This window comes from Megalobrama amblycephala, linkage group LG9, assembly GCF_018812025.1.
Source record: "Megalobrama amblycephala isolate DHTTF-2021 linkage group LG9, ASM1881202v1, whole genome shotgun sequence".
NCBI classification, from domain to species: domain Eukaryota; kingdom Metazoa; phylum Chordata; class Actinopteri; order Cypriniformes; family Xenocyprididae; genus Megalobrama; species Megalobrama amblycephala.
In genome coordinates, this window is record NC_063052.1 from 32,493,044 (window position 1) to 32,519,221 (window position 26,178).

The window sequence follows — 26,178 nt, forward strand, 5'->3', positions numbered from 1 at the left end:
GACAGCATGTTAGGGCATATTAGGTGCGGTTACTAGCGAGCTGCCTACTTAGTATGTTAGGGCGTATTAGGTGCGGTTACTAGCGAGTTGCCTACTTAGACAGCATGTTGGAGCTTATTAGGTGCGTTTGAACCCCAAAAATAATGCACATGGCTATAACACTCAAAACAATGCTGACTAGGCAGGCAGCTCGCTAGAATTTGAGACACTGCCTACCTATTCAACTATATAGGTTCTAAATATTTCTGTTTTTTTTTATTTATAAATATTTATTGTAAGTGTATAATAAATTTTTTGAGAGATTTTTTTATGTGTACTTTTCTATTTAATATATATACACACTTAAAAAGTGTTTTATATCTTTTAACATGTTTCAAAATATGTATACACTTTTCTTTCTTTCAGCTGGTGCACCTGTAACAGTGATGTAAAATTATGAGTGAGATGATTTTTATACGTTTATGTTGTATAGTCTCTTCTCTCAATGTTCAAAAATAATGTATTTTTTTTATATACCCATAAAAAAAATAAAAAAAAACATGAACACAGATGCATTTTTATTCATTTAGCAGCAAGCTCACTTTAATTGGCATCTGACATTTGTCATCAAACATGGTGGTGAAGGGGGAAACAGTGAAAAGCATTAGCTGTGCCTTTTAACATTGACCTCGGTTTAATACAAAAACAGCTTTAAGTGAAATTTTAGTTTAAACTAGTAAAATTACTATATGCATTAATATTACAAATCATTTGCCATACAATAATATTATACAGTTTAAGATTTACTATTTGTTCTGAATCCCCTTGCCTTTAATTGCCATGAAATGAATTGGCAGATTAAGGATCTGAATATCCTAATCTTATTTCATGCGCACGACTAATTGAGCAGTCATGTAGAGTTTACAGGGCAGTAAAGTACTAAATAGTGTAAATAACATCCATATTCAGTAATGCCTTAATAGTTTTAGCACAAGTTATCACAGTTGAACTGACATGGCTTCACAAGAAAGACATGATACACGACTCTTGTAATCAATTCATCAATATCAGATCGGAGTAGAGAATTGGTGGAACCACAGTGGCATTAAACACAGATTTGGGCGGGAACTGATAATTGCATTGCAGTGTCTTATAACAGCAGGTTGAAATCCAAGATATCAATACTAGCGATGGGCTCTTTCCAGAAGTTGAATGTGGAGAACTTCGACAACTCCAAATCTTCTTCCTCCTCCTGTCCTGGAGGTTTTGGAAAGCTCTTGGTTGACTTTGCTTCCTTGGACTTGGGCATAGAAATGCCAAGGTCTTCCAGCTCGGACAGGTCCAGTGATGGGATGGGCTGCCTCCAAAACAGGAAGGAGTTGAACTGGCTGGTTTTGTCTAACATTTCGATCTGCACATAGGAATAAAAAAATAAGGGGTGTTTACTTTACATAACATTTTCAACTAAAATCAGAACACTTTTTATGCATTTTGGCCATTCATTTACACGACAACAACTTGAAAACAGGTTTCAAAATGCAAGTTTTTGAAAACGATATCATGCGCATTACGTTTTCAGTCTATAGGAACGCATTACTTTTTACAAAGTGACATCGCCAACTACTGGCCTGGCATGCATAATACAGCTTTTTTTTTGTCATTTTTGTGGATCAGTGTGAACGGGATCATTTTGACAATGTTGTTGTCTGTATGTGTAACTGTTCAAAACCGCAAAGGAAAAACGTTCCAGTTTTTAGTACATCATTGTCATGTAAATGTACCCTAAAAGATTAGTTGAAATATTAATTTAGATTCATTGGATGCAATATGAATACAATATTTTAACTAAGTTGTTCCACAGAATACACTGCATTGCTTCCTATTTAAAAACCTGTTTATATTTTCCCTCTGTGAGCTCCTGACTTTCCCATAAGCTATTTTAAGTTACCTGCTATTTTCAGGGAAACATGAGCAATTTACATCTGTAAAACAACTTCCACATGCAGGTCAAAGGCTAAAATATAATGTAATATAACAATTAATGAAATAATGATATTAATTTTAGTAAACTAACATATTAATTATGAAATAAATGCAGAATAATTTAATTTAAAAAATATTACGAGTAAAAATTGTGATTATAAAATGTAAGCAATTTACTTGTGCAAAGAACTTTCATATTCATATAAGAGATAAATATAATAAAAGTACTACTACTAATAAAAAACGTATTATCATTATGATTATAATAAAAGAAAAAAGTTGTTAAAAAAAAGAATAAGTAGGCTAATATCGTTTCTGCACTTCAGTCATCTAATTATATTAATATATTATAATTAGATGCAAGATTAAGTCCTTACAGGAATAAGAACAAAGAAGCATTATCTTTTCGTTACAAAGAAAATATATCCTTTGGGAGCTGCAATTTAAAAACATGTGAAATGACCCTAATGAAGCTGTTCTAATTAACTGAACTACACGTAGGCTACATGTCTCGTGCGTCGTGAGATGATTTATCTGTGGGCACACAATACAGCGGCGGTAAACGCCCAACATTCAGAGAGAATCAGTGGATGAGGTCCTGACATGACTATCATGAAGAGCCTGCATGTTTATTGCAACATGCACGACTATTAAAAGACAGGCTCGCGCAGCACCCCAAAATAGTGATGGCGCACCTCATGACAAAGCATTTTAGAGATGCTTCAATAGTGGTAAGAATGGATTACCAGCAACAAACCTTAAACAGGCCTGAAGCAAAAAAAAAAAACATTTTCTAGTAACAGACGTTATATTATCTCATTTTCAACTGACAAATAAGGTAATATCTATTTTTGTTACCTTGGACATCATGTCTATTTGTTGAAACACCAAAATCATCTGAAATGCTTTAAATAAACTGCACTAAAACAGAAATATTGCTCAACAAAAGGAAAATGTAATAAAACATACCCCTAATATGTGCTCGGGTTCTTTCTCTTGGAATTACAAGCTGTCGTAATTCAGGTTTGAAGAAGAATAGACGATGCTGTTTGGGCTCAGTCTTCTAGCCGGCTGCTCAGCATGAACCAACCGCACCCAACATCACTAGTGGGCGATTTGCATTAGTCCCGCCCACCTTCTGTGGGCGATTGAGGGACCAGTGACAGGTGCATAATTAGCGTCAAGTGGGCGTGGTCAATATATTGTTCTGTTGAAATAGAGAAAATTAGTAACTGCATTTATGGGTGTATGTTAGTAGTTTTGTGGTATCTTTACAATTTGTTTTTCCCATTTGCATTTGTTAACGACCCCTTCTTCCTTTCTTCTAGTGGAGTCGTCTATTGTGAGATGTAAGTGCTGCTTGTTGATTGGCTGAGTTCAGCGTCCATCAGCTCGATTGATCCATCTTTCCACTGACTGAATTTGTCGCCCTGCTTGCAAAATGGAAATTTATTGGTATTTTCAGTTGAATAAAACGAACTTATTGATCTTTAAAGCAGCACAACTTTAGTGTGAATATTTATTTGAATTTAGTGAATATTAGATGCACAGATTGTACATTTTTAGTACATAAATATTAAAATAAAGATACAATCAAACCAAAATGTATTTAAACACCTTGAACATTTCATTCATTAATACAGTTCGTTCACTATAGTTTAAAAAAATGGTAATAAAATATGAGAAGAACTGTGTCAGAAAACATTAATCTTAATTATGTCAGATAACACTTAAGCAAAACATGGTCAGGTCAAAGTGTCTGAATAATTTACTGGTAGTCCACTGTATGAAGAATATTTGGGTATAATATGTCACAGGTTACTTTATTTTGCCATCCTCACTTACATAAACGAACTATAGTGTCCTGTGCCCACTAGTAAAAATATACCAAAATATATATATAAAAATGTCTGAATAATTTTTGTTTTGACTGTATGTTCTTTTAAGGAAGTCAGAGATTTACATGAATATAAAGAAAGCTCTAGAGAAAGATAACACAAATTATATAATTATTTCATATGCTATCATTATATTTATTAAATAGCCTGTAGAATATTCACTACTTTATTATATTTGATAATAATAAGAAGTTGGTACATGAAATTATTTGACTTGCTGCATTTGGCTTTAATGCCAGGATATAAAAACACCATGACAAGCTTCAGATCACATTAAACACACAAGACAAAATAAATGATTGACATCTGTGAGTTCAATGAGTTCAGCTAATACAAAAGTTAAAGTTAAACATTCACTAATTATGTAATTTTGTCTCATGCATTGTGCTAATATATAATATAATATAATATAATATAATATAATATAATATAATATAGTATACTGTAAATGGTGGTTATTTCATGTTTATGCACTCTAAAAGATTTATAATAAAGTGTAATTATTGATGTGTTTTACAGGATTAATCAAATACATTTCAGGGACTGTTATTTGAAAATATATAATTTATTGTAATTGTTTATATCTAGAACCAAATGTAAACTGATGCCAGAACAGGATTTGAACTCTTTTGGATATGGTTTCTTGTGTAATAATAAATAGCCTAAAGAAAATCCTGTGATAATTTACTCACCCTCAAAACTCGTATGCCATTCTTTTTTATAGCGGAACACAAAAGGAGATGTTAGGCAGAATGTTTGGAACTGACAGCCTTAGTCACCATTCCCCTTTCATTGCATCATTTTGTCTATACAATGAATGTGAATTGGGACAGCAGCTGTCATTCTTCCTAACATCTCCTTTTGTGTTCTACTAAAGAAAAAAAGTTGTATTGTTTTGGAAAAACCTGGTGCCAGATGATGTAAATGATGTCAGAATTTTTTATTTTTGGGTATTCTATTCTATTCTATTCTATTCTATTCTATTCTATTCTATTCGCGTTACCATCTGCATTTCCATCCTCCAACCACCAGATGCCACTAGATACCTGATAATAATTTGTATCCCATACGTCTTAAAATATCAAAACAAATTTTACTGCAGCATTCTTACCAGTATGAGTTAACAAAACACTTTGCCACGATAGAGAAAATATTGCTGAGCAATAAATGGTTATTACTTATTTGCTTCCGACATGACGTTACTGTTTACAAACACAGGCACCGGAAGTGAGACTGGCAAAAACAAGATTACGGAAAGAGTGGCGAGAGAGAGTGAGAAAGAGAGAGAGAGAGGGTGACGTGCGCATGTATCAGCGAACTGGTGGACGGCAAAACCTGTACAATTTAGCCAGACACCTTCACTGCTTTATTCTATTTTACAGTGTATGTCTTAGGGGCAAAGAAGAACATGTTTAAAGACCTGCAGAAAGCTCGCTATGGTAAGTTGCAGCAGCTGTTGTAAGTAATACAGAGTGAACTGCTGTCTGTTACTCTTCTCAAGATTGTTAGTATTCTATAAACACATCACATACTGTACTGAGTAGAAGTTGCTTATTTTCAAATAGATTGGCGAATAACTACCTTATTGTTCTCTTGTGTTGCCAGTTCACTTGTGATTAAAAAAGCTCATTTGTAATGTTTATTGTTGAAAATGAGAGCATTCGCTTCTTTGCACATTTTAGTTTAGCACGGGTATCTTGTCTAAGTTTCTTCCTGTTTGTTTCAGAGTTCGTGATATTCAACATCTGACATCAGAACACCTTCTTAACCTTCAGAGCTTCACCCTTCAGTGATCAGGTGAAAACTAACCCTAAGGGTCTTCTAGCATATGTATTTATGCTTGAAATAGCTTTGCCAAACAAACTATTGCAACTTTGATGCTCATATTATTAAGTCTACTTCAGAATTGCAAAATAATGGTTTGGTCATGTAGAGTAAATGCTGAAATGCTTTGTGTGCATCCACAGAAAGCCTCCCTGTGACTCAGCTCTTCCCAAATTAGGCAACTCAAAAACAACACTACTAGGTAGAGGTGTGCCGAAAAACTGCCTCTCCAACAGTTTTGTGCTTCTTGACAGTGATGGATGTGGCATGAAAGCAAGGAAGTACCAAATTTTTAACTTAAGAAGGAATTGATATAATATTTCTGGCTTTTTGAAACAAGTGATTGTTTTTAAGAGACTGGCACAGGTTGAAATTAAATACATCGGACCTACGGAAATCCCTCAAGTGCTAAAACTCAGGAATATGAAGTAAGCGAAAATACAATTTTGGGAAAAAACAAGCAGTCACTGCCAGATTTTTTTTTATTTTATCACCACCAGAAAAGTTTTTTTAAAACGTGTTTGCTGTTTCAACCCAAGTTTAATTAGCTTTGTCAATTGTAAGCACACAATCTCACCTGTCAGGTCATGGCAGATTCTTGCCCAGACACCGTTGACGGTGAGATTAAAGGCAGTTCTAAGGGACAGCAGTTAAATACATCCAAAAATGAGGACTTTGACCCTGGTAGACCGCAGGATAAGGAAATCAGCCAAAAAGAGGGTGTTAGCACCACTGAGCAATCCTCTGGGAGTATTTCTCACCTTATGAAAGATGACCTCACACCATGCAAAGATCCTCCTACAACCACAGCTTCTCTTGAAGATGATGCTAGTGCAGCTCAGCTGGCCTCTGTGACCAGTAAAAGCCAAGACAAAACCGATGAATCCGAGATCATCAATAGCCAATCCTACACGCCCAGCCAGTCAGAAGTGACGCCCACTTTCTCAATGGCAAGTCTGGAATTCTCAGAGGAGAATAATGGGATACCTCCTGATGGACTTTTGACTTCACCTAGATCTGCTCAGGATGGAAACCAAGTGCCCTCTCAGGGGAACGAAGGGGTTGGTGCAGGGGCTGCAAGGGCATCAGAGCCTAGTATGCCGGCATATTATTTTGTCAAGTGGATTACCTGGAAAGAGAAGAAGACGGCCATCATCACGCAGAGCGAGAATGGACCCTGCCCCCTGATTGCCATCATGAACATCCTGTTGTTGCGATGGAAGGTTAGCCATTCAGTATTACCCGCTTGTCATAGTCGAGCTGTTGAGTACAAACACATGGTGCAAAACAAGTACAATATGTGTGATGTTTGCGAAGGCAGGAAGAAAGAAATAATAAGAACTAGTATTAAAGGATTAGTTCACTTCAGAATTCAAATTTCCTGATAATTTACTCACACCCATGTCATCCAAGATGTTTATATATTTCTTTCTTCAGTCGAAAAGAAATGAAGATTTTTGAGGAAAACATTCCAGGATTTTTCTCCATATAGTGGACTCCAACAGTTACCAATGGGTTGAAGGTCCAAATTACAGTTTCAGTGCAGCTTCAAAGGGCTCTACACTAACCCAGACGAGGAAAAAGGGTCTTATCTAGTGAAACAATTGGTCATTTTCTAAAAAAATAAAAATGTATTTACTTTTTCACCACAAACGTGTGACATAGGTGGAAGTACCGCGGTAGGGCGAAAAACTCCATCTCATTTTCTCCTCCAACTTCAAAATCGTCCGACCATTGTTTTACCTTTTTTATTGTAAAGGCTGTTTGACTTAGTCTTTGCACATTCGCTTTGTAACACTTGCTCGGTACTTCCACCTATGTTATGCGTGACCTTTCCAATGTGATTACGTAATGCGTGGCACATTGCAGAGCAGTGCAAGACTAGCATTTGTGGTTAAAAAGTGTATATATATATATATATATATATATATATATATATATATATATATATATATATATATATATATTCTCGGCTGGGATCAACTAGAGCCCTATGAAGCTGCATTGAAACTGCAATTTGGACCTTCAACCCATCGGTAACTGTTGAAGTCCACTATATGGAGAGAAATCCTAAAATGTTTTCCTTAAAAACCTTAATTTCTTCACAATTGAAGAAAGAAAGACATAAACATCTTGGATGACATGGAGGTGAGTAAATTATCAGGAAATATGAATTCTGAAGTGAAATAATCCTTTAAACTTTGGCATGTAACTTGTATACAGTTCGTGTTACTGATGTGAAAGATGCCTCAAATTTTAAGTCATTTGACAGTTGATTTTGGCCTGGTGAATGATAAATTTTCAGAGAAAAAAAATCTGGGCAATCAAACTTTTTCTGTGACTTTTTAAAAATGTAGTTAATCTTTTTTGCAGTGACTAAATGACTATTATAATGATATTTAATAAAATATAAAAATATTATATAAATAAATATGCTATAAGGTACACTCACTCAAACACACACACATACATATATATATATATATATATATATATTTTTTTTTTTTTTTTTTTTTTTTTATTCAGCAAAGATGAGTTAAAATAATCGAAATGTGACAGTAAAAACATGTAAAAACAGTTTTCTGTTTCAAATAAATGCAGTTTGTTTATTTACTTTCTATTCATCAGAGAATCCTGAAAAAATGTATCATAGTTTCCACGAAAATATTAAGCAGCATTGATATCAACATTGATATTAAATAATGTGCCCAGTCTACATATAAGAATGATTTCTGAAGGATCATTTATTCCCATCACAGGAATAAATTATTTTTTATTTTTTTGCAGCCTTGGTGAGCAAAAGAGACTTCTTTCAAAAACATTTTTAAAAAATCCTACCGATCGAAGCTTTAAACAGTAGTGTATATATAACTATATAATATAATAAAATACAATCCAATCCAAACCAAACCAATATTTAGTTGAACTTCAAAACTTTAGGACTTTTCTTTGTCCTAGTAATAGGTTCATGACTCTCCTTATCTGTTCCTGTGTGTTACTATATAAACATATCTTCAGCTTACGATGTACTGATAATACATTCAGGAAAAAAAAAACTGTTGTGAAATTTTATAAGAAAAGAAATGTAGACAAGGGTGTGCCGTGGCTAAAAGCAGAAGTTTTTTTTAATTTATTTTGAATTTCATGTGCATGTAGTTTAGATCATTATATATGTGTATAAAATATGAATTGAGACATCTGTTATTATTTTTTAGGTGAAGCTCCCGGCTCAGATGGAAGTGATCACCACAGAAGAGCTGATGGCTCACCTTGGTAGGTTGTTTTAAAGCACTTGACATGCAGTATCCGTTTCTACATGTTACATCAAATTACAGCAAAACACAGAGTGCATGAGTGAGTCACAGCACATCTTTCCTGTTAATGGACTGTAATCATTTAAGGAGCCCTAGTGGTGCGCCACAGTTAACTTTATGGCTGGAAACAGATGGCTAGTGTGACTTGAGAAGAAGGGGGTGTGGTTACTATGTGAAAACATTTGTGTTTCAGTACCACTAATGGCACCCCAATCACGGATTATACCATTAAATCTCTGCCCTTGGTGTAAGTAGTCATGTAGAAGACGCTTTTAGGTTAAGTGCCTTGCTCAAGGACACAATGGTAATACTCAATACGCATCAGTGGGTTTGAATGGTATAGTCCAGATGTTTAAATTGCCCCTATTATGCTATTTTTAAAGGGGTGGTTGATTATGATTTCACTTTTTTAATTTAGTTAGTGTGTAATGTTGCTGTTTGAGCATAAACAACATCTATAAAGTTACAAAGTTCAATGCAAAGGGAGATATTTTCTTTTTAAAATTTCACTGTTTAAAGGCTACAACAAACAGCTGGTAGGGACTACAATGAGCTTCTTCCGGGTTAGTGCCCCCGGGAACATGCACCGGACTGCTTCACAAACGAGGGTCAATTCAATGCTGGATTTGCACAAAAGATTAAAGGAACACTCCACTTTTTTGAAAATAGGCTCATTTTCCAACTCCCTTAGAGTTAAACAGTTGAGTTTTACCGTTTTCGAATCCATTCAGCCGGTCTCCGGGTCTGGCGATACCACTTTTAGCATAGATTAGCATAGTTGATTGAATCTGATTAGACCGTTAGCATCTCGCTCAAAAATAACCAAAGAGTTTCGATATTTTTCTTATTTAAATCTTGACTCTTCTGTAGTTACATTGTGTACTAAGACTGACGGAAAATGAAAAGTTGCGGTTGAAGTTTTCTAGGCCGATATGGCTAGGAACTATATTCTCATTCCGGCGTAATAATCAAGGAACTTTACTGCCGTACCATGGGTGCAACAGGCGCAATGATATTACGCAGCGCCTGTGACCCCCTGCTTGCGCAGGGAGCGTGCCTTGCAACCATAGAGATATTTGTGAGATACGCTGCATAATATCATTGCCGGCCACTTTAGTTTTCTTATAATATACATTGCACATCACCTCATTTCTCAAAGAGTCTGAAAACGGTTCGTTAGAAGATTCAGTCTCTCTAAACCCCTCCTTTCTGAGAGCCTACTCTGCTCTGATTGGTCAAACGGCCCATTCTGGCACCATTAGCATATCTGAATTTCAGCTATTCCTTAGCGCTTGATACACTGTGACACGAACAGTAATGATAGCATCGATTTTTACCGTATCAATTCCAGCGCAGAAAACATCTTCTCGACATGTCAACAACACAAAACACGCTCTTCCAGTCTCAGCTACAACTACAGTGTTTGAAGGTGGGTCAAAGTAGACGCTGTACGCAGGCAGCCAATGAGGACAATAGACTGGTATTATACAAATTTGTTACATTGTTACATAGATATGTTACAGAAGTGAGCCTGGAACTTGCTGACGAACTCGTTCAGCAGTTCAGAATCGATTCTTTTTTTAAGGAGGTATTAAAGGGTTAGTTCACCCAAAAATGAAAATTATGTCATTAATGACTCACCCTCATGTCGTTCCAAACCCCTAAGACCTCTGTTCATCTTCGGAACACAGTTTAAGATATTTTAGATTTAGTCCGAGAGCTTTCTGTCCCTCCATTGAAAATGTATGTCCAGAAAGGTAATAAAAACATCATCAAAGTAGTCCATGTGACATCAGTGGGTCAGTTAGAATTTTTGAAGCATCGAAAATACATTTTGGTCCAAAAATAACAAAAACTACGACTTTATTCAGCATTGTATTCTCTTCCGGGTCTGTTGTCAATCCGGGTTCACACTACGCAGTGGCGCTGCTGACGTGTTATCCTGTGCCCGAGCCGTTTACGAGGGAGACGCACGCTATTCTACATTGTTTGTATTTTGGTATTGCTATATTTTTTAAAATGGTGCGTAAGTGTGCATGTAGCGGATGTCCTAATCGCCAAAAACAACCACGTAAAAGTACATTACCAACGGCGACAGATGAAAGGATTCAATGGAATCAATTCAATGGAATCAATTCAGTGGAATCAATTCAATGGAATCAATTCAATGGAATCAATTAAATGGAAAGGATTCCAGAAGAGAAGACAATGCTGAATAAAGTCGTAGTTTTTGTTATTTTTGGACCAAAATGTATTTTCGATGCTTCAAAAACTTCTAACTAACCCACTGATGTCACATGGACTACTTTGATGATGTTTTTATTACCTTTCTGGACATGGACAGTCTACCGTACAAACATTTTCAATGGAGGGACAGAAAGCTCTCGGACTAAATCTAAAATATCTTAAACTGTGTTCCGAAGATGAACGGAGGTCTTACGGGTTTGGAACGACATGAGGGTGAGTCATTAATGACATAATTTTCATTTTTGGGTGAACTAACCCTTTAACTTTATTTTTCATGCACTTTGATCTTTAAAACTTTGTAGATGTTTTACATTCACAAACGGCTTTATTACACACTGCATGAAAAGTAGTATTCGCTTAATAGGGGCACTTTAACCACCACTCTGCTGATCATCTGTGGGTGGAGGTTTTCTTTTACAGTGTTGCTCTAATGTTTGCACATTTAGGTCACATGCATGAATGTCATTGCGTTGCATTACATAAAATTTCAAACCAAGTGACAACTAAAAATAATATGTGACTAACTTTTCTGCTCCATTTCCTGCTTTCAATGTAATTGTATACATTTATGCACTTATATTTCTCTAATAAAATGACATTCAGACATTTTAAGTGTGTCTTAAGTGTCCATATATTTTTTGGAGCCACTGTATATCATCTTTTATTAAGTTATAGCTGGAAAGATCAACATGTGATCAGGATGTTACTGTATGTTGTTGAGTGATAGGGAGATAAACCAGAAGTGCTTTCACAAACAATGCAAGCATGCTTGACATGAAAAGGTGACACTAATCACATAATGACAACAACCTTTGACAGAAAGCTGAAGTGTTAAAAGTCTGATTCTGGTCTCGTTCCAGGTGAATGTGTGCTGTCCATCAAACCGCGAGAGAAAGCAGAGGGCATGGAGCTCAATTTCCAGCAGGTGAATCGTAGTGTGGGAGAACAAGTGTAACAGGCTCCGCTCCGCACAGATCTTCAACACATGTCTAGTGAATTTAATTAACATGTTAAGCAGATGGGCTGTGCTGGAAACCTCAGAACCGAAACACATATACAAGCAGATATTGTGATTGAGGCCTTCGGTCTATGAATGAAGGCTTGTGATCCCTTCATTAACAATTCCAACAATTACAGCGTGTGTTTGTGCTTATAAAGATGCACAAATGAAAGCATCCTTTTGTTTATGTGCTGCTGATGTTCCTTTTTTCCCATGTTTGGAAATTAGATGGATTCAAGCTTGTACGCAATTTTCCCACGAAAACCAACCCGCTAGGTCTAAAATATAATACTTACAATAGGTTTATCATAGTGAATCAGGATAGGACAAAAACAAGTTATGGAAAAGGGTTGATGATGTATTGACTCATTATTTAAATTTAAAAGTTTACATAGTGTACCTTTTAAATGCAATTTAGATGATTTCAACAGAGGAGTCAGCATGTTGTATGGTAAATATTACTCATACCATTTTCCACTTGACCTAAAATTCTCAATAACTCACACGCTGAGGTCAGTAACATGACCATGATTAATAACCCTGAAATAACATCACGTATTTTGTGTCAAAAGACTTTATTTTTCATTGTATTTTTCATTTCCTTCACAGAACATGAGCGACGCGATGGCTGTGCTGCCAAAGTTGTCAACAGGCCTCGACGTTAATGTGCGTTTTACAGGTGTGTCTGACTTTGAGTACACACCTGAGTGCATCGTCTTTGATCTGCTTGACATTCCGCTCTACCACGGCTGGCTCGTCGACCCGCAGGTACGTCAGCAAAACAATGTTGTAATCTGTGAATTGAATTCTATACATTCACAACACATTGTTCTTCAGAGCCCTGAGGTGGTGTCTGCAGTGGGCAAACTCAGCTACAACCAACTGGTGGAGAAGATCATAGAGTTCAAGCACTCGACAGACAGCAGTCAAGTCAGTGAAGGTATGTTAAATATTATTATTACAAACAAGATGCATGAACATGTTTTTTTTTTTTTTATTAAAGGAGTCCTATTGTTCTAATTTTTCAACTTTCTTTAGTGTGTAATGTTGCTGTTTGAGCATGAAAAAGATCTGCAGAGCACAAAGTCACTCCAAAGGGAGACATTCTTAATATATTCTGAACTCCCTGAAACACCTCGATTGTAGTCTTAAGTTTTCTTCCATGAAATCACATCACAATATTTCTCATTTAAATAATTCCTTCCCAAGGTGTACTTTAAAAAAAAAGGGGGGTGCGGCCTGGTTGAGTTTTTTCCACCCCGAATCTAAACGCTTCTAAAATCTAAACCTTTTTTTTTGCCTTTTATAAGGCAGATGATCTTAAGAAACAGTGGTTAAAATGTATTTTTAACACTATTTCTCAGCAGTATATAGCAACACCCTTTTGTTGTGTTCTCACCATTTTTAATGACTGCTTTCTGAGCCATGCAGTTCAATGCAGGTCAGATGCTATAAATAGCAAAGTAATAACATCACATCTGACATGTAAGAGTGGAATAAAATAAAGAATTATTCACATTCAATTCAATTCACATTTATTTGTATAGCGCTTTTCACGATACATATCGTTTCAAAGCAGCTTTACAGAGGATGCATGTCAACATCACAATTTTAAAGAATGCAGTTAGCAAATAATGTTATAATTTAGGCAATTAATTTACAATCACTGTTAGCAGTTTAACTGAAGGTAGAAGCAATGAGCTCCTGGAAAAATGAATTACATATTAACAATAATTAGGATATATAGAAAATTATCATTGTGAAACATCCTGCGCACGTTTTATTTTGCGAAGGTGGTCAGCTTGTTCTTATTGATAAATTGTCATTATCTGACTTGGGCTCAAACTGATACCAAACTGACCCCATAGTTAGCATAGTTACAGTAGTGTTTACAATGCCTCAGGAAGCCTCCGGAGCTGATACTAGATGGTTATGGAAAGGGGCGTTACATTTCCGACACGCTTTAACTGGTAGACCAATCATAACACACTGGGGCTGGCTGACCAATCAGAGCAGACTGTGCTTTTCTGAAGGCAGGTTTTAAAGAAACTGAAACTAAAACAAAGCATTCAGACTATGGAAGCTTGTTTCCCCCACTGAATAAAAAATAAAAAAGGTAATTGCGACTTTTTATCTCACAATTCAGACTTTTTTTTCTCATAATTGCGAGTTTACATCTTGCAATTCTGACTTTTTTTCTCCGAATTGTAAGATAACAAACAATTGTGAGTTAAAAAGTCAGAATTGTGAGATATAAACTTGCAATTGCGAGTTATAAAGTCCAATTCTGAGGAAGAAAAGACTTTTTCTCAGAATTGCGAGTTTATATCCCTCAATTCTGCCTTTTTTCCTCAGAATTGCGAACTGAACTTTATATCGCGCAATTCTGACTTGATCTCGCAATTGTGAGTTTATATCTCACAATTCTGACTATACAACTCAAAATTGCGAGTTTATGTCTCTCAATTCTTACTATATAAGAATTGAGAGATATAGAACTTGCAATTTATATTAACTATAGATATAAACTATACAACTCAAAATTGCGAGTTTATATCCCTCAATTCTGCCTTTTTTCCTCAGAATTGCGAAGTGAACTTTATATCGTGCAATTCTGACTAAATCTCCAAATTGTGAGTTTATATCTCACAATTCTGACTATACAACTCAAAATTGCGAGTTTATATCTCTCAATTCTTACTTTATAAGAACTGAGAGATATAAACTCGCAATTTATATTAACTATAGATTTAAACTATACAACTCAAAATTGCGAGTTTTTATCTCTCAATAAGAATTGTATAGTTGTATAGTCAGAATTGCGAGATATAAACTCACAATTGCGAGATTAAGTCAGAATTGCGTGATATAAAGTTCAGTTCGCAATTCTGAGGAAAAAAGGCAGAATTGAGGGATATAAACTCGCAATTCTGAGAAAAAAGTCAGTCTTTTCTTCCTCAGAATTGGACTTTATAACTCGCAATTGCAAGTTTATATCTCAGAATTCTGACTATACAACTCAAAATTGCGAGTTTATATCTCTCAATTCTTACTATATAAGAATTGAGAGATATAAACTCGCAATTTATATTAACTATAGATATAAACTATACAACTCAAAATTGCGAGTTTATATCCCTCAATTCTGCCTTTTTTCCTCAGAATTGCGAACTGAACTTTATATCGTGCAATTCTGACTAAATCTCCCAATTGTGAGTTTATATCTCACAATTCTGACTATACAACTCAAAATTGCGAGTTTATATCTCTCAATTCTTACTATATAAGAATTGAGACATATAAACTCGCAATTTATATTAACTATAGATTTAAACTATACAACTCAAAATTGCGAGTTTTTATCTCTCAATAAGAATTGAGAGATAAAAACTCGCAATTTTGAGTTGTATAGTCAGAATTGTGAGATATAAACTCACAATTGGGAGATTAAGTCAGAATTGCGTTATATAAAGTTCAGTTTGCGATTCTGAGGAAAAAAGGCAGAATTGAGGGATATAAACTCGCAATTCTGAGAAAAAAGTCAGTCTTTTTTTCCTCAGAATTGGACTTTATAACTCGCAATTGCAAGTTTATATCTCACAATTATGAGAAAAGAAGTCAGAAATGTCAGATATAAACTCGCAATTGCGAGGAAAAAAAGTCAGAATTGCAAGATATAAACTCGCAATTGTGAGGAAAAAGTCTTTATATCTCGCAATTCTGACTTTATTTCTCAGAATTGCGAGATATTAAGTCAGAATTGCGAGATTAAACCCGCAATTGTGAGGACAAAAATTCAGAATTGTGAGATAAAAAGTCATAGTTATCTTTTAAATTGTTTTATTCCGTGGTCCAAAACAAGCTTCCATAGAAAACAGGTGCTGCAAATTATAAATTATAAGAGAAATAATGTTTTTTTTTTTTTTTTTTTTTAAACTAAATGTAGATGTGTTCTAGTCATAAACAAATAAACAAAATTATGAACCTGTACATGAGCATAATATAAGCTATTGTTATACACTAGTGGCTCAGATATTGTGTATCAGAGGTGTGTGAACTTCTCAGCATTGTACTAATGGCTAATGGTAAGCCTTAATCTCTGTATTGTTGAAAGGTTTGATAGCAGAGCAGTTTTTGGAGTCTACAGCAACCCAGCTGTCGTATCACGGCCTGTGTGAGCTCAACACCACAGCCAAGGAGGGCGAGCTATCTGTATTCTTCAGGAACAACCACTTCAGCACTATGATAAAGCACAAGGTGTTTACCAGCCTTCCCACACCAACACTCTTCATAGCCGCTAAGCTGATTATAACAACCCCAGCGTCGACAAGCCGCTTTAAACCCACCACCAAAGAAAAGATTTTAAGGCAGATTTTTATAGCAAAAATAGCACATTAAGTATTTATTTATTCATGTGTTTGACCCCAAGTAAAAACTTAAACTGGAATAACTCCATTTTGAGCAGAAAGATACACTATAATGCAGAGATTTTGCTTTGATAAGCAGCAACTGTGACTTGATTAATGGAGTTTTTACAATTCTGGTGTTCATAGAAGTGGAAGTTGTCATTGTTGGGTGAACTGAAACTACAACAAATATATTTTTTCAGTCTATGACTTTCCAAAAAAGGAAAAATATTGAGAGATTGATTACAGCAGTCAGAGGAGAGAAAGATATCAAATTTGCCGTAAGCCATTGTATTAGAAACACCCACAAAAAGGTTGCTAGATTTACGATGTTAATAACTGTGGAAACCTGGTGTAGTCCATCATTTTTGCAGTGAGTATCTGAAGACATTCAGGGGCTTTTTTAAGTAAATCTAATAAAATACAATCTAAAAAAGCAACATATTTCAAGTTGGATGATAATAATCGTACTTGAACCTTATTGAATTGCCTTACCTTCAAATACTTATGGAAATGCATTGAATGGCTTTGTTTCAGCTATTGTCAACATCATATTTGCTGAGCAGTAATCAGTATGTTCAATGTGTGAAATTTCAGGGTCACCTTTACCTGCTGGTCACAGATCAGGGTTTCCTGCAGGAGGAGAGTGTTGTGTGGGAGAGTCTCCATAATGTGGAGGGGGATGGGAATTTCTGTGACTCAGACTTCAGATTGTGTCACCCATCCCAGAAACCCCAAGCAGCCAGCCAGCCCTCCGCACAACAGCAGCAAATGCAGATCGACCAGGTGATTAAGGTTTAAGTTTAATAGTAACCAATAATATCATACCCTAAAATGTTGCACCAGTCAGATTCCAATGCGATATAAATCTAATTCTGCCTTAGATTATTTCCCATTTATTATTCTGTTTAACTCAGAAATATGTCATTTTAAGGAAGTTAAATGCATTGAGAAAAATGTTTCATAGTGGCATCTTATAGAAACATTGGTTTAAGAGTAATTCACTGTCATCCAGGACTATCTGGTGGCGATGTCCCTGCAGCAGGAGCAGGGTGAAGCTCCGGGACCCTTGAGTGATCTTGAGCTGGCCAGACAACTGCAGCAGGAGGAGTATCAGCAGCCACAAACACAACAGCACCAACCCTCAGCAGGACAGGTACTTTTTCCCTTAGGAGGAAACTCTTGCGCATTAAACTTTAGGGATTGTTTCTTTGAGAGTAAATAGCCTTATTCATTAAACACTAACTGAAAAAATGTCTGTGTAAATCAACATTTATAAACCATTGTGTAAATTGTTGCATTCAGTTTATATAAGAATAGATAAATTAATTATTTGGACAAATGTGTTCTACTTGTGTTACATGAATTTCAGATTGTTTTCATACCCCAAAGAAGTACACAACCTTTTAAAATAAATTAGGGTCTGTAAGATTTTTTTTGTTTTTTAAAAAAATATCTTATGCTCACCAAGGCTGTTTATTTGATTAAAAAACACAGTAAAAACAGTAATATTGTGAAATATTATTACAATTTAAAATCAGTTTTTCCATTCTTCAGTGTCATGATCCTTCAGAAATCATTCTAATTTGCTGATTTGCTGCTTAAGAATCATTTCTTCTTATTAATGTTGAATTCAGTTATTTTCCAATATTCCAATATTTTTGTGGAAACTGTGATACATTTTTTTGTTTCTGGATTTTTTGATGAATACGAAGTAAAAAAAAAAAACAGCATTTATTTGAAATATTAAAGACATTAATAATGTTAAAAAACATTTATTTCAAATAAATGCAATTTTTTTTAAACTTTCTATTCATCAAAAAATCTGAAAAAAAAAATACTTTTACTCGGCAAGGATGCATTAAATCGATCAAAAGTGGCAGTAAAGACATTTATTGTTACAAAATATTTCACTTTTCATCAATTTAATGAATTAATTTTACAAACCCAATTCCAAAAAAGTTGGGACACTGTATAAATTGTGAATAAAAAAGGAATGCAATAATTTACAAATCTCATAAACTTATATTTTATTCACAAGAGAATATAGATAACATATCAGATGTTGAAAGTGAGACATTTTGAAATGTCATGCCAAATATTGGCTCATTTTGGATTTCATGAGAGCTACACATTCCAAAAAAGTTGGGACAGGTAGCAATAAGAGGCTGGAAAAGTTAAATGTAAATATAAGGAACAGCTGGAGGACCAATTTGCAACTTATTAGGTCAATTGGCAACATGATTGGGTATAAAAAGAGCCTCTCAGAGTGGCAGTGTCTCTCAGAAGTCAAGATGGGCAGAGGATCACCAATTCCCCCAATGCTGTGGCAAAAAATAGTGGAGCAATATCAGAAAGGAGTTTCTCAGAGAAAAATTGCAAAGAGTTTGAAGTTATCATCATCTACAGTGCATAATATCATCCAAAGATTCAGAGAATCTGGAAGGGTCAAGGCTGGAAAACCATACTGGATGCCCGTATTCTTCGGGCCCTTAGACGGCACAGCATCACATATACAGGAATGCTACTGTAATGGAAATCACAACATGGGCTCAGGAATACTTCCAGAAAACATTGTCGGTGAACACAATCCACCGTGCCATTCGCCGTTGCCGGCTAAAACTCTATAGGTCAAAAAAGAAGCCATATCTAAACATGATCCAGAAGCGCAGGCGTTTTCTCTGGGCCAAGGCTCATTTAAAATGTACTGTGGTAAAGTGGAAAACTGTTCTGTGGTCAGACGAATCAAAATTTGAAGTTCTTTTTGGAAAACTTGGGACGCCATGTCATCCGGACAACCCAAGTTGTTATCAGCGCTCAGTTCAGAAGCCTGCATCTCTGATGGTATGGGGTTGCATGAGTGCGTGTGGCATGGGCAGCTTACACATCTGGAAAGGCACCATCAATGCTGAAATGTATATCCATGTTCTAGAACAACATATGCTCCCATCCAGACATCGTCTCTTTCAGGGAAGACCTTGCATTTTCCAACATGACAATGCCAGACCACATACTGCATCAATTACAACATCATGGCTGCGTAGAAGAAGGATCCAGGTACTGAAATGGCCAGCCTGCAGTCCAGATCTTTCACCCATAGAAAACATTTGGCGCATCATAAAGAGGAAGATGCGACAAAGAAGACCTAAGACAGTTGAGCAACTAGAATCCTGTATTAGACAAGAACATTCCTATTCCTAAACTTGAGCAACTTGTCGTCTCAGTCCCCAGACGTTTTCAGACGGTTATAAAAAGAAGAGGGGATGCCACACAGTGGTAAACATGGCCTTGTCCCAACTTTTTTGAGATGTGTTGATGCCATGAAATTTAAAATCAACTTATTTTTCCCTTAAAATGATACATTTTCTCAGTTTAAACATTTGATATGTCATCTATGTTGTATTCTGAATAAAATATTGAAATTTGAAACTTCCACATCATTGCATTCTATTTTTATTCACAATTTGTACAGTGTCCCAACTTTTTTGGAATCGGGTTTGTACTTCAGAATAGAAATTTCCTAATAATTTACTCACCCCCATGTCATCCAAGATGGACATGTTTTTCTTTCTTCAGTCAAAAAGAAATTAAGGTTTTTGAGGAAAACATTCCAGGATTATTCTCCATATAGTGGACTTCAACAAATACCAACGGGTTCAAGGTCAAAAATTGCAGTTTCAGTGCAGCTTCAAAGAGCTTTACACGATCCCAGATGAGGAATAAGGGTCTTACCTTGCTAAACAATCAAAAAATAAAAAATTTACATACTTTTTAACCACAAATGCTCATCTTGCACTAGCTCTGCGATGCGCCACGGATTGCGTAATCACGTTGGAAAGGTCACGAGTGACGTAGGCGGAAGTACCACGGTAGGGCGAAAAACTCCATCTCATTTTCTCCTCCAACTTTAAAATCATCCGACATCGTTTTTTTTTTTTTTTTGTAAAGGCCATTTGACTTAGTCTTTACACGTTCACTTTGTAGACACTGGGTCAGTACTTCCTCCCACATCACGTGTGACCTTTCCAACATGATTATGTAATGTGTGACGCATTGCAGAGTAGTGCAAGACGAGCATTTGTGGTTAAAAAGTATATATATTTTAAATTTTTTTAGAAAAAGGCCGATCGTTTTGCTAAATAAGGCCCTTATTCCTTGTCTGGGATTGTGTAGAGCCTTTGAAGCTGCATCGAAACTGCAATTTGGACCTTCAACCCATTGATCCCTGTTGAAGTCCACTATATGGAGAAAAATCCTGGAATGTTTTCCTCAAAAACCTTAATTTCTTTTCGACTGAAGAAAGAAAGACATAAACATCTTGGATGACATGTGGGTGAGTAAATGATCAGGAAATTTGAATTCTGAACTGAACTAATCCTTTAATTCATCCTTGCTGAAAAAAAAGCCTAAAACAGTTGTCCAATGCCCTGTAGTGACGAAATTCCAGAGTTACTGAAACTGAACTCTACAGTAAATGTGTACTTTCTTCATATCCCAGCAGATGAGAGGTCAAGCCGCATCACCACACGGAGGACAGCGGCGTCGGGAAAAGAAGGAAGACTCTGATTGTTGTATTCTTTAAGTCCGAGTCCACTCACCACCATAACCAGACTCCTTAAAGCCAGTTGAGCTTCAGTTAACATGTTCTTCTGTACCACTACTGAAACAAGGGGCTTCACTCTTAGCTGACCTGTCGTCCCAATGCCAAGCCTGCCTTTACAGTACAGTTGTCCCCCCTGTTTTTGCCTTTCCTTTATCCTCATGGTTGAAACTGTTGCTCATCATTGTCTACAGGACCAAATAAAGGTAGCAATTGTTTCTAAGCACTAATGAGCATTTGTTTGAGTGCTAGTATGGAGCTCCTAACTATGCCCTTGAAGACTGTATTGGTGAATAATCAGGTATTGTAATAAGAATTTAATATTACACTGAAATGCTACTGACTCAATTTGATCTGTACATAGTTACTTGTCATCGGCTTTTCATCCAAAGTGATGTACAGTACACTAAGTACACAGTGCTTTGATTCGCTCAGCACACCGTGGAGCTCCAAGTATTCTGTAAGCTGAGCTAATAAAAGCCACTTCTGTGTTAACAGGAAATGTGTGCCCATTGATTTATGAAGAGATACTTGTGCTGGAATACTGGTTCTACACACATGCGGCATGTTTGGTGCAGACATCTGAGTCATCAAAATCATTTTGTCGAACACACACAGTTTAGTGTTACCGTGAACGCATGTACAGTGTGTAAAGTCCAATTTGGGTGAAAATGCCAACATAAACAACCTGATGATCATAGCCCTCAAATCATGCTGGAGAACTATCAATGGAATCATGAACATTAGACAGGCCCGGCTCCAGATATGAGATGAAAGGTGGGCCAAATGATATTCCAGGTGGGCCGGTCGGATTGGTGGGGGGCTTTAATGCTTTAATCTCACATGTCTATTGATATAGATAAGGCAATTGTTAGGGTTGTTTGTTATTGTTATAAACTATTATACTATTTTTAAAAATCACATTACAAAATATAATGTGAGATAACACAAATAATATTTGCAACATTTATTATTAAAATTTTTTTGCACGAGCTGTTTATACTGTACGAAATTAGAACTTTTGTCCAATACCTCCTCTAGGGGGGTCCGGGGGCATGCACCCCCGTAAGAAAATTTTGTACATTTTAAGGTTAAATGCATCAATCTGGTGCACTTTGGAAGCTCAATTAAGAGCTTCAACTCATGTACAGTGTGCAAATTGACCAAAAACAACATTGACTTGTACCTGGACATTAAAGAGGGTTCAAACATATTTTTAGTTGTGATATAAAGTCTACATCGTTTTAGGTGTTTTAGGATGCCAAACAATTATAACAATAAAATAATAATACATACATGACAGTAATATCCATATAGGCTATTGTAACAAATGCAATCTAATATATATATATATATATATATATATATTGGTTAGGCTACTTTACACAACGTATAGGAAAATTAAAATACTAGTTTGTAGCCAATTTCTAATCAATTTTGATCACCAAATCGCCAGCTGATCGTGTGAGCAAAGTGCGCACTTCTCTTTAAAACACGCAGCACAAACAGACTAAATAGTATATACTTAATCACTGTATATATTTTGGTGCTTTATTAAGGCACAAAGCCATTACGGTTTCGATTTTAGTTCATTGGCAAAATACAATGTAGAGACCATTTATGTTTTAAATTTTCGGTTCATTATGAAACGGTGGCGGCACACAGGGTCATTAATGGGAAACACTGAATGAATGAATGCTAAAGTTGTCGTATCAGTTGTTATCATAACAAAAACGCTTCAACCGGACCGAACGAGAGTCTCGAGGCCTGCCGCTGCGCTGAGTGAGTGACAGGAGGCTGCGATGTGCGTGAACTCGCTGTCATATGGATACTGTAGAGAAGCGGTATTGAACGGTTTAACATATTTAGAGACATGTTTAGAAAAAATATATATTTTAGCAGCACTACTAAGGGGGAGGTTGCCGCTTGGTCTGGAGCTGAATTGAATATCACACTAATTTTGTGATTGGCTGTTATGTGGTGTGGGGCCAGGGTGGGCCAAGCCTCTGATTGGGTGGGCCAGGCCCACCCTGGCCCCCCCGTGGAGCCGGGCCTGACATTAGACCATATGTACAAAGGAGTCACATGATCAAATGTTTTTTGAGCAGCAAATCCGTATATTAGAATGATTTCTGATGGATCATGTGACACTAATGATGCTGAAAATTCAGCTTCACTTAAAACACAAAAAACACAGGGTTAAAAACAATCCAAGTGCTGGAACACATGTTGGGTTAATTTTACCCAGTAAATTGGGTTGATTCATTTTCACTATAATACCAGATTTTTTTAATACTCCACAAAACCACTGGTTTACATAATTCCTATCATATTTTATAGAGGGTATGCATCGACGTCACTTTCCCGCCGAAAGCGCGCTCCCTCAGCTGGACTGAGTGGCAAAAGAAGCTGCTGCGTGACTGGATTTAACAGGGGAAACTGCGAAAACGCGAGTAAAACTGACGAATTACACTAAAGGTTAGAATTGAATGTGTTCCTTACAACTTGTCAAATAAACCTAATCCATGGATATTGCATGCAGCCAGGAGTCGTGTTTCCTGACATTTATATGTGCCTGATTTCGACGCAAATCTGCCTGTGAATATTTTATATAACTACAATATAGGTAACGTTAGGTTTAAATCCGCGTAATCACTTATGGTCTATCAATGTTATATCGTCATATTGTCCAGCCTTAAAACATATATAATTTTATAGTATAGTTTTTGTCAGTGTTGTTTATTTAAAAACACCCAATTATGCAGAACATAAGATGGAAAATATTGAATTGATGAGTTGTCAACATAATATATAACAATACAATATATACGGTATGATTTTACCTCAAAATCCAACAATTTGACACAAAATGATTAAATTCATGTTTCTCTGCTGGAGTCAATTGCTTCTTTTTTCTGTAGCTTTCGGCGGTCTTTAAATATATACCTCAGGGTTTGTCTCAAAGCTATTTGTACAGTCAATCACAAAGCTCTTTCCCGTTTTAGATGTGTTTTGTGTGTTTTTCGCGACATTCACGCTGAAAACCAATGCTGCCGCTCAGTCTTTTGCCAGTGGACGTGACCGCAGTCGTAACGGTCGACGGCGACGTCACGTGCATACCCTCTATTATACCCTACTATAGTATAGCATATTTTATATCGTTTTAATACATATTGCCTACATTTAAGCTTGTTTAACAAATATTATAAGTAAACATTTAGAAGTAATTCAAGTGTAATCGACCAGTTTCTGTTGACCCGTTTCCACCGTAAAGGCGCTGGATCTCGTGCCGGAGATGGCTCGCGTTCGGCAGGGGAACTGCTAACTTTAGACCGCCGCCCTGCATTTTTACTCGTGGCCAAAAAAAATGCTGTGACTGACTCCATAACCGGTCCATAAATAATCAGCGTACAATTCTGAGAACAAGTATGTATATATTCTGTATATTTTTGAATAACAATTTTATGCAAGGCATCAGGCGTTACTTGTTCTTGGCGACTCACGCCTGTTATGTTGCTTTGCATAAAATTAAAACTATATAACGTTACAGAACAATAACTAATTTTTAGATAAAATAAAACCTGTATTTTACCGAAGAAATGCACCAATTTGACGGAGCTGCACTGCTCTCCTGAAGAGGTCGACAAAAACTACACAAACACTGGAAAAATAACCCAAAAATGACCCAAAAGGCTCAACTCAGAACTTGTGTAGAAAAAATAACCCAGTATTTTTTAGTGTTCACAGGAATAAATTACTTTTTAAAATGTATTAAAAAAGAAAACATTTATTATTATTTCACAATGTTAATTTTATATTTCTACTGTATTTTTGATCAAATAACCTGGAGCCTTGAATACTGAAAGAAGACTTTTCAAAAACATAAAAAATTCATAACGACCCAAACTTTTGGGTGGCAGAGTATGTAGCTACATATTATATTTTTAAAAATATGTAATTATATTAAATATATTTTATTTAGCCTGAAACTGTTTTTGAAACAGGAATATGCTGACAAGCAGAATTTTTTTTAATACTTTATAAATTTTATCAGCATTTTTACTGTAACTTCATCAACCTGAAGTAAAACCGACACTTTTAAAACTTGTATCCTAAAAGATAAAAGAACTTTTGAAAAATATAATATATATATCAATTATATATCATTATAAATGCAGTGAACATGGGTGAAGTGGTTCACAAACAATTTATATAAAGAAACACATCATACATATTGTTTATTAGTGCTGATTTATGAAAATGTGCTCACAGTCAGAGATCATTTCATTGTTTTATATGGAAGATGTCCAATTGTACAGTTTTAACATGAAAAAAACATGAAATACAAAAAAGAACTTTTCGAAAAGAAGACTTTAGAAGTACAAAAACAAACAACATACAAGGTGCTGCATTTCATCTTTTTTCTCCCCCTGTGTGCTTTCCATTGAGAAAATTAAAGTGCAAGACAAACACCAGGGTTCAAATGTTTTAAAAAGAAACTGCGCAACTCTGAACAAATATCAGATCCTTTTTGTAACTTTTTAAAAACATATTCAATACACAAACCATGCATGGACTGACTAAAAAAAGATGGTAATCGGATTCTAACATTAGACATGTTAGATGTCTATGGTAAAAATGGCAGGGTCAACTCATGGCATAGTACTGACACGCACAACAAATGAACACTTACGCAGATTCCACGGGGTTGAGAGAAAAACTAATGAACAATTCTACATGACTCAGTGAGAAGTTCATGTGCTAGACACGTTCGCAATTGGTTTCTTTTGAGTTTGTCACAATGAAACGTAAGAATTACCAACACTGATGGGAAATTACAACACACCATCGTCACCGTGACCACTCATGTGATCAGCGTGTCATTTTGGTTTTTCTTCTTTTTGAGGGCAACAGTTTTCTGAGCCTT

At 35.8% G+C, this 26,178-nt stretch overlaps 2 protein-coding genes across 4 annotated transcripts; one reads left to right on the forward strand and one right to left on the reverse strand.

The window, feature by feature from the left end:
• Positions 1–552: 552 nt before the first annotated feature.
• Positions 553–3,348, reverse strand: mllt11 (MLLT11 transcription factor 7 cofactor). Of its 2 annotated transcripts, none has more exons than XR_007186492.1 (2): positions 2,932–3,348; positions 553–1,390 (listed from the first exon to the last, which is right to left on the reverse strand). XR_007186492.1 is itself a non-coding variant. In XM_048202912.1 (2 exons), the coding sequence occupies exons 1-2, from the start codon at positions 2,857–2,859 to the stop codon at positions 1,130–1,132; spliced, it is 300 nt and encodes a 99-aa protein (XP_048058869.1). In that variant the 5' UTR covers positions 2,860–3,087; the 3' UTR covers positions 553–1,129. The 2 variants fall into 2 exon arrangements, 1 of the variants encoding a protein (XP_048058869.1); XM_048202912.1 differs by having other exon boundaries at positions 2,821–3,087.
• A 1,736-nt stretch (positions 3,349–5,084) lies between these two features.
• Positions 5,085–21,753, forward strand: mindy1 (MINDY lysine 48 deubiquitinase 1). 2 transcript variants are annotated; one of them, XM_048202914.1, is made up of 11 exons: positions 5,085–5,299; positions 5,587–5,657; positions 5,828–6,907; positions 8,900–8,957; positions 12,106–12,170; positions 12,855–13,013; positions 13,083–13,185; positions 16,360–16,502; positions 17,249–17,437; positions 17,667–17,807; positions 21,153–21,753. In XM_048202914.1, exons 3-11 carry the CDS (start codon positions 6,272–6,274, stop codon positions 21,231–21,233), a joined length of 1,575 nt encoding a protein of 524 aa, XP_048058871.1. In that variant the 5' UTR covers positions 5,085–5,299; positions 5,587–5,657; positions 5,828–6,271; the 3' UTR covers positions 21,234–21,753. The 2 variants fall into 2 exon arrangements, with proteins under 2 accessions (XP_048058871.1, XP_048058870.1); XM_048202913.1 differs by having other exon boundaries at positions 5,088–5,299; positions 21,150–21,753.
• The last annotated feature ends 4,425 nt before the right edge of the window (positions 21,754–26,178 follow it).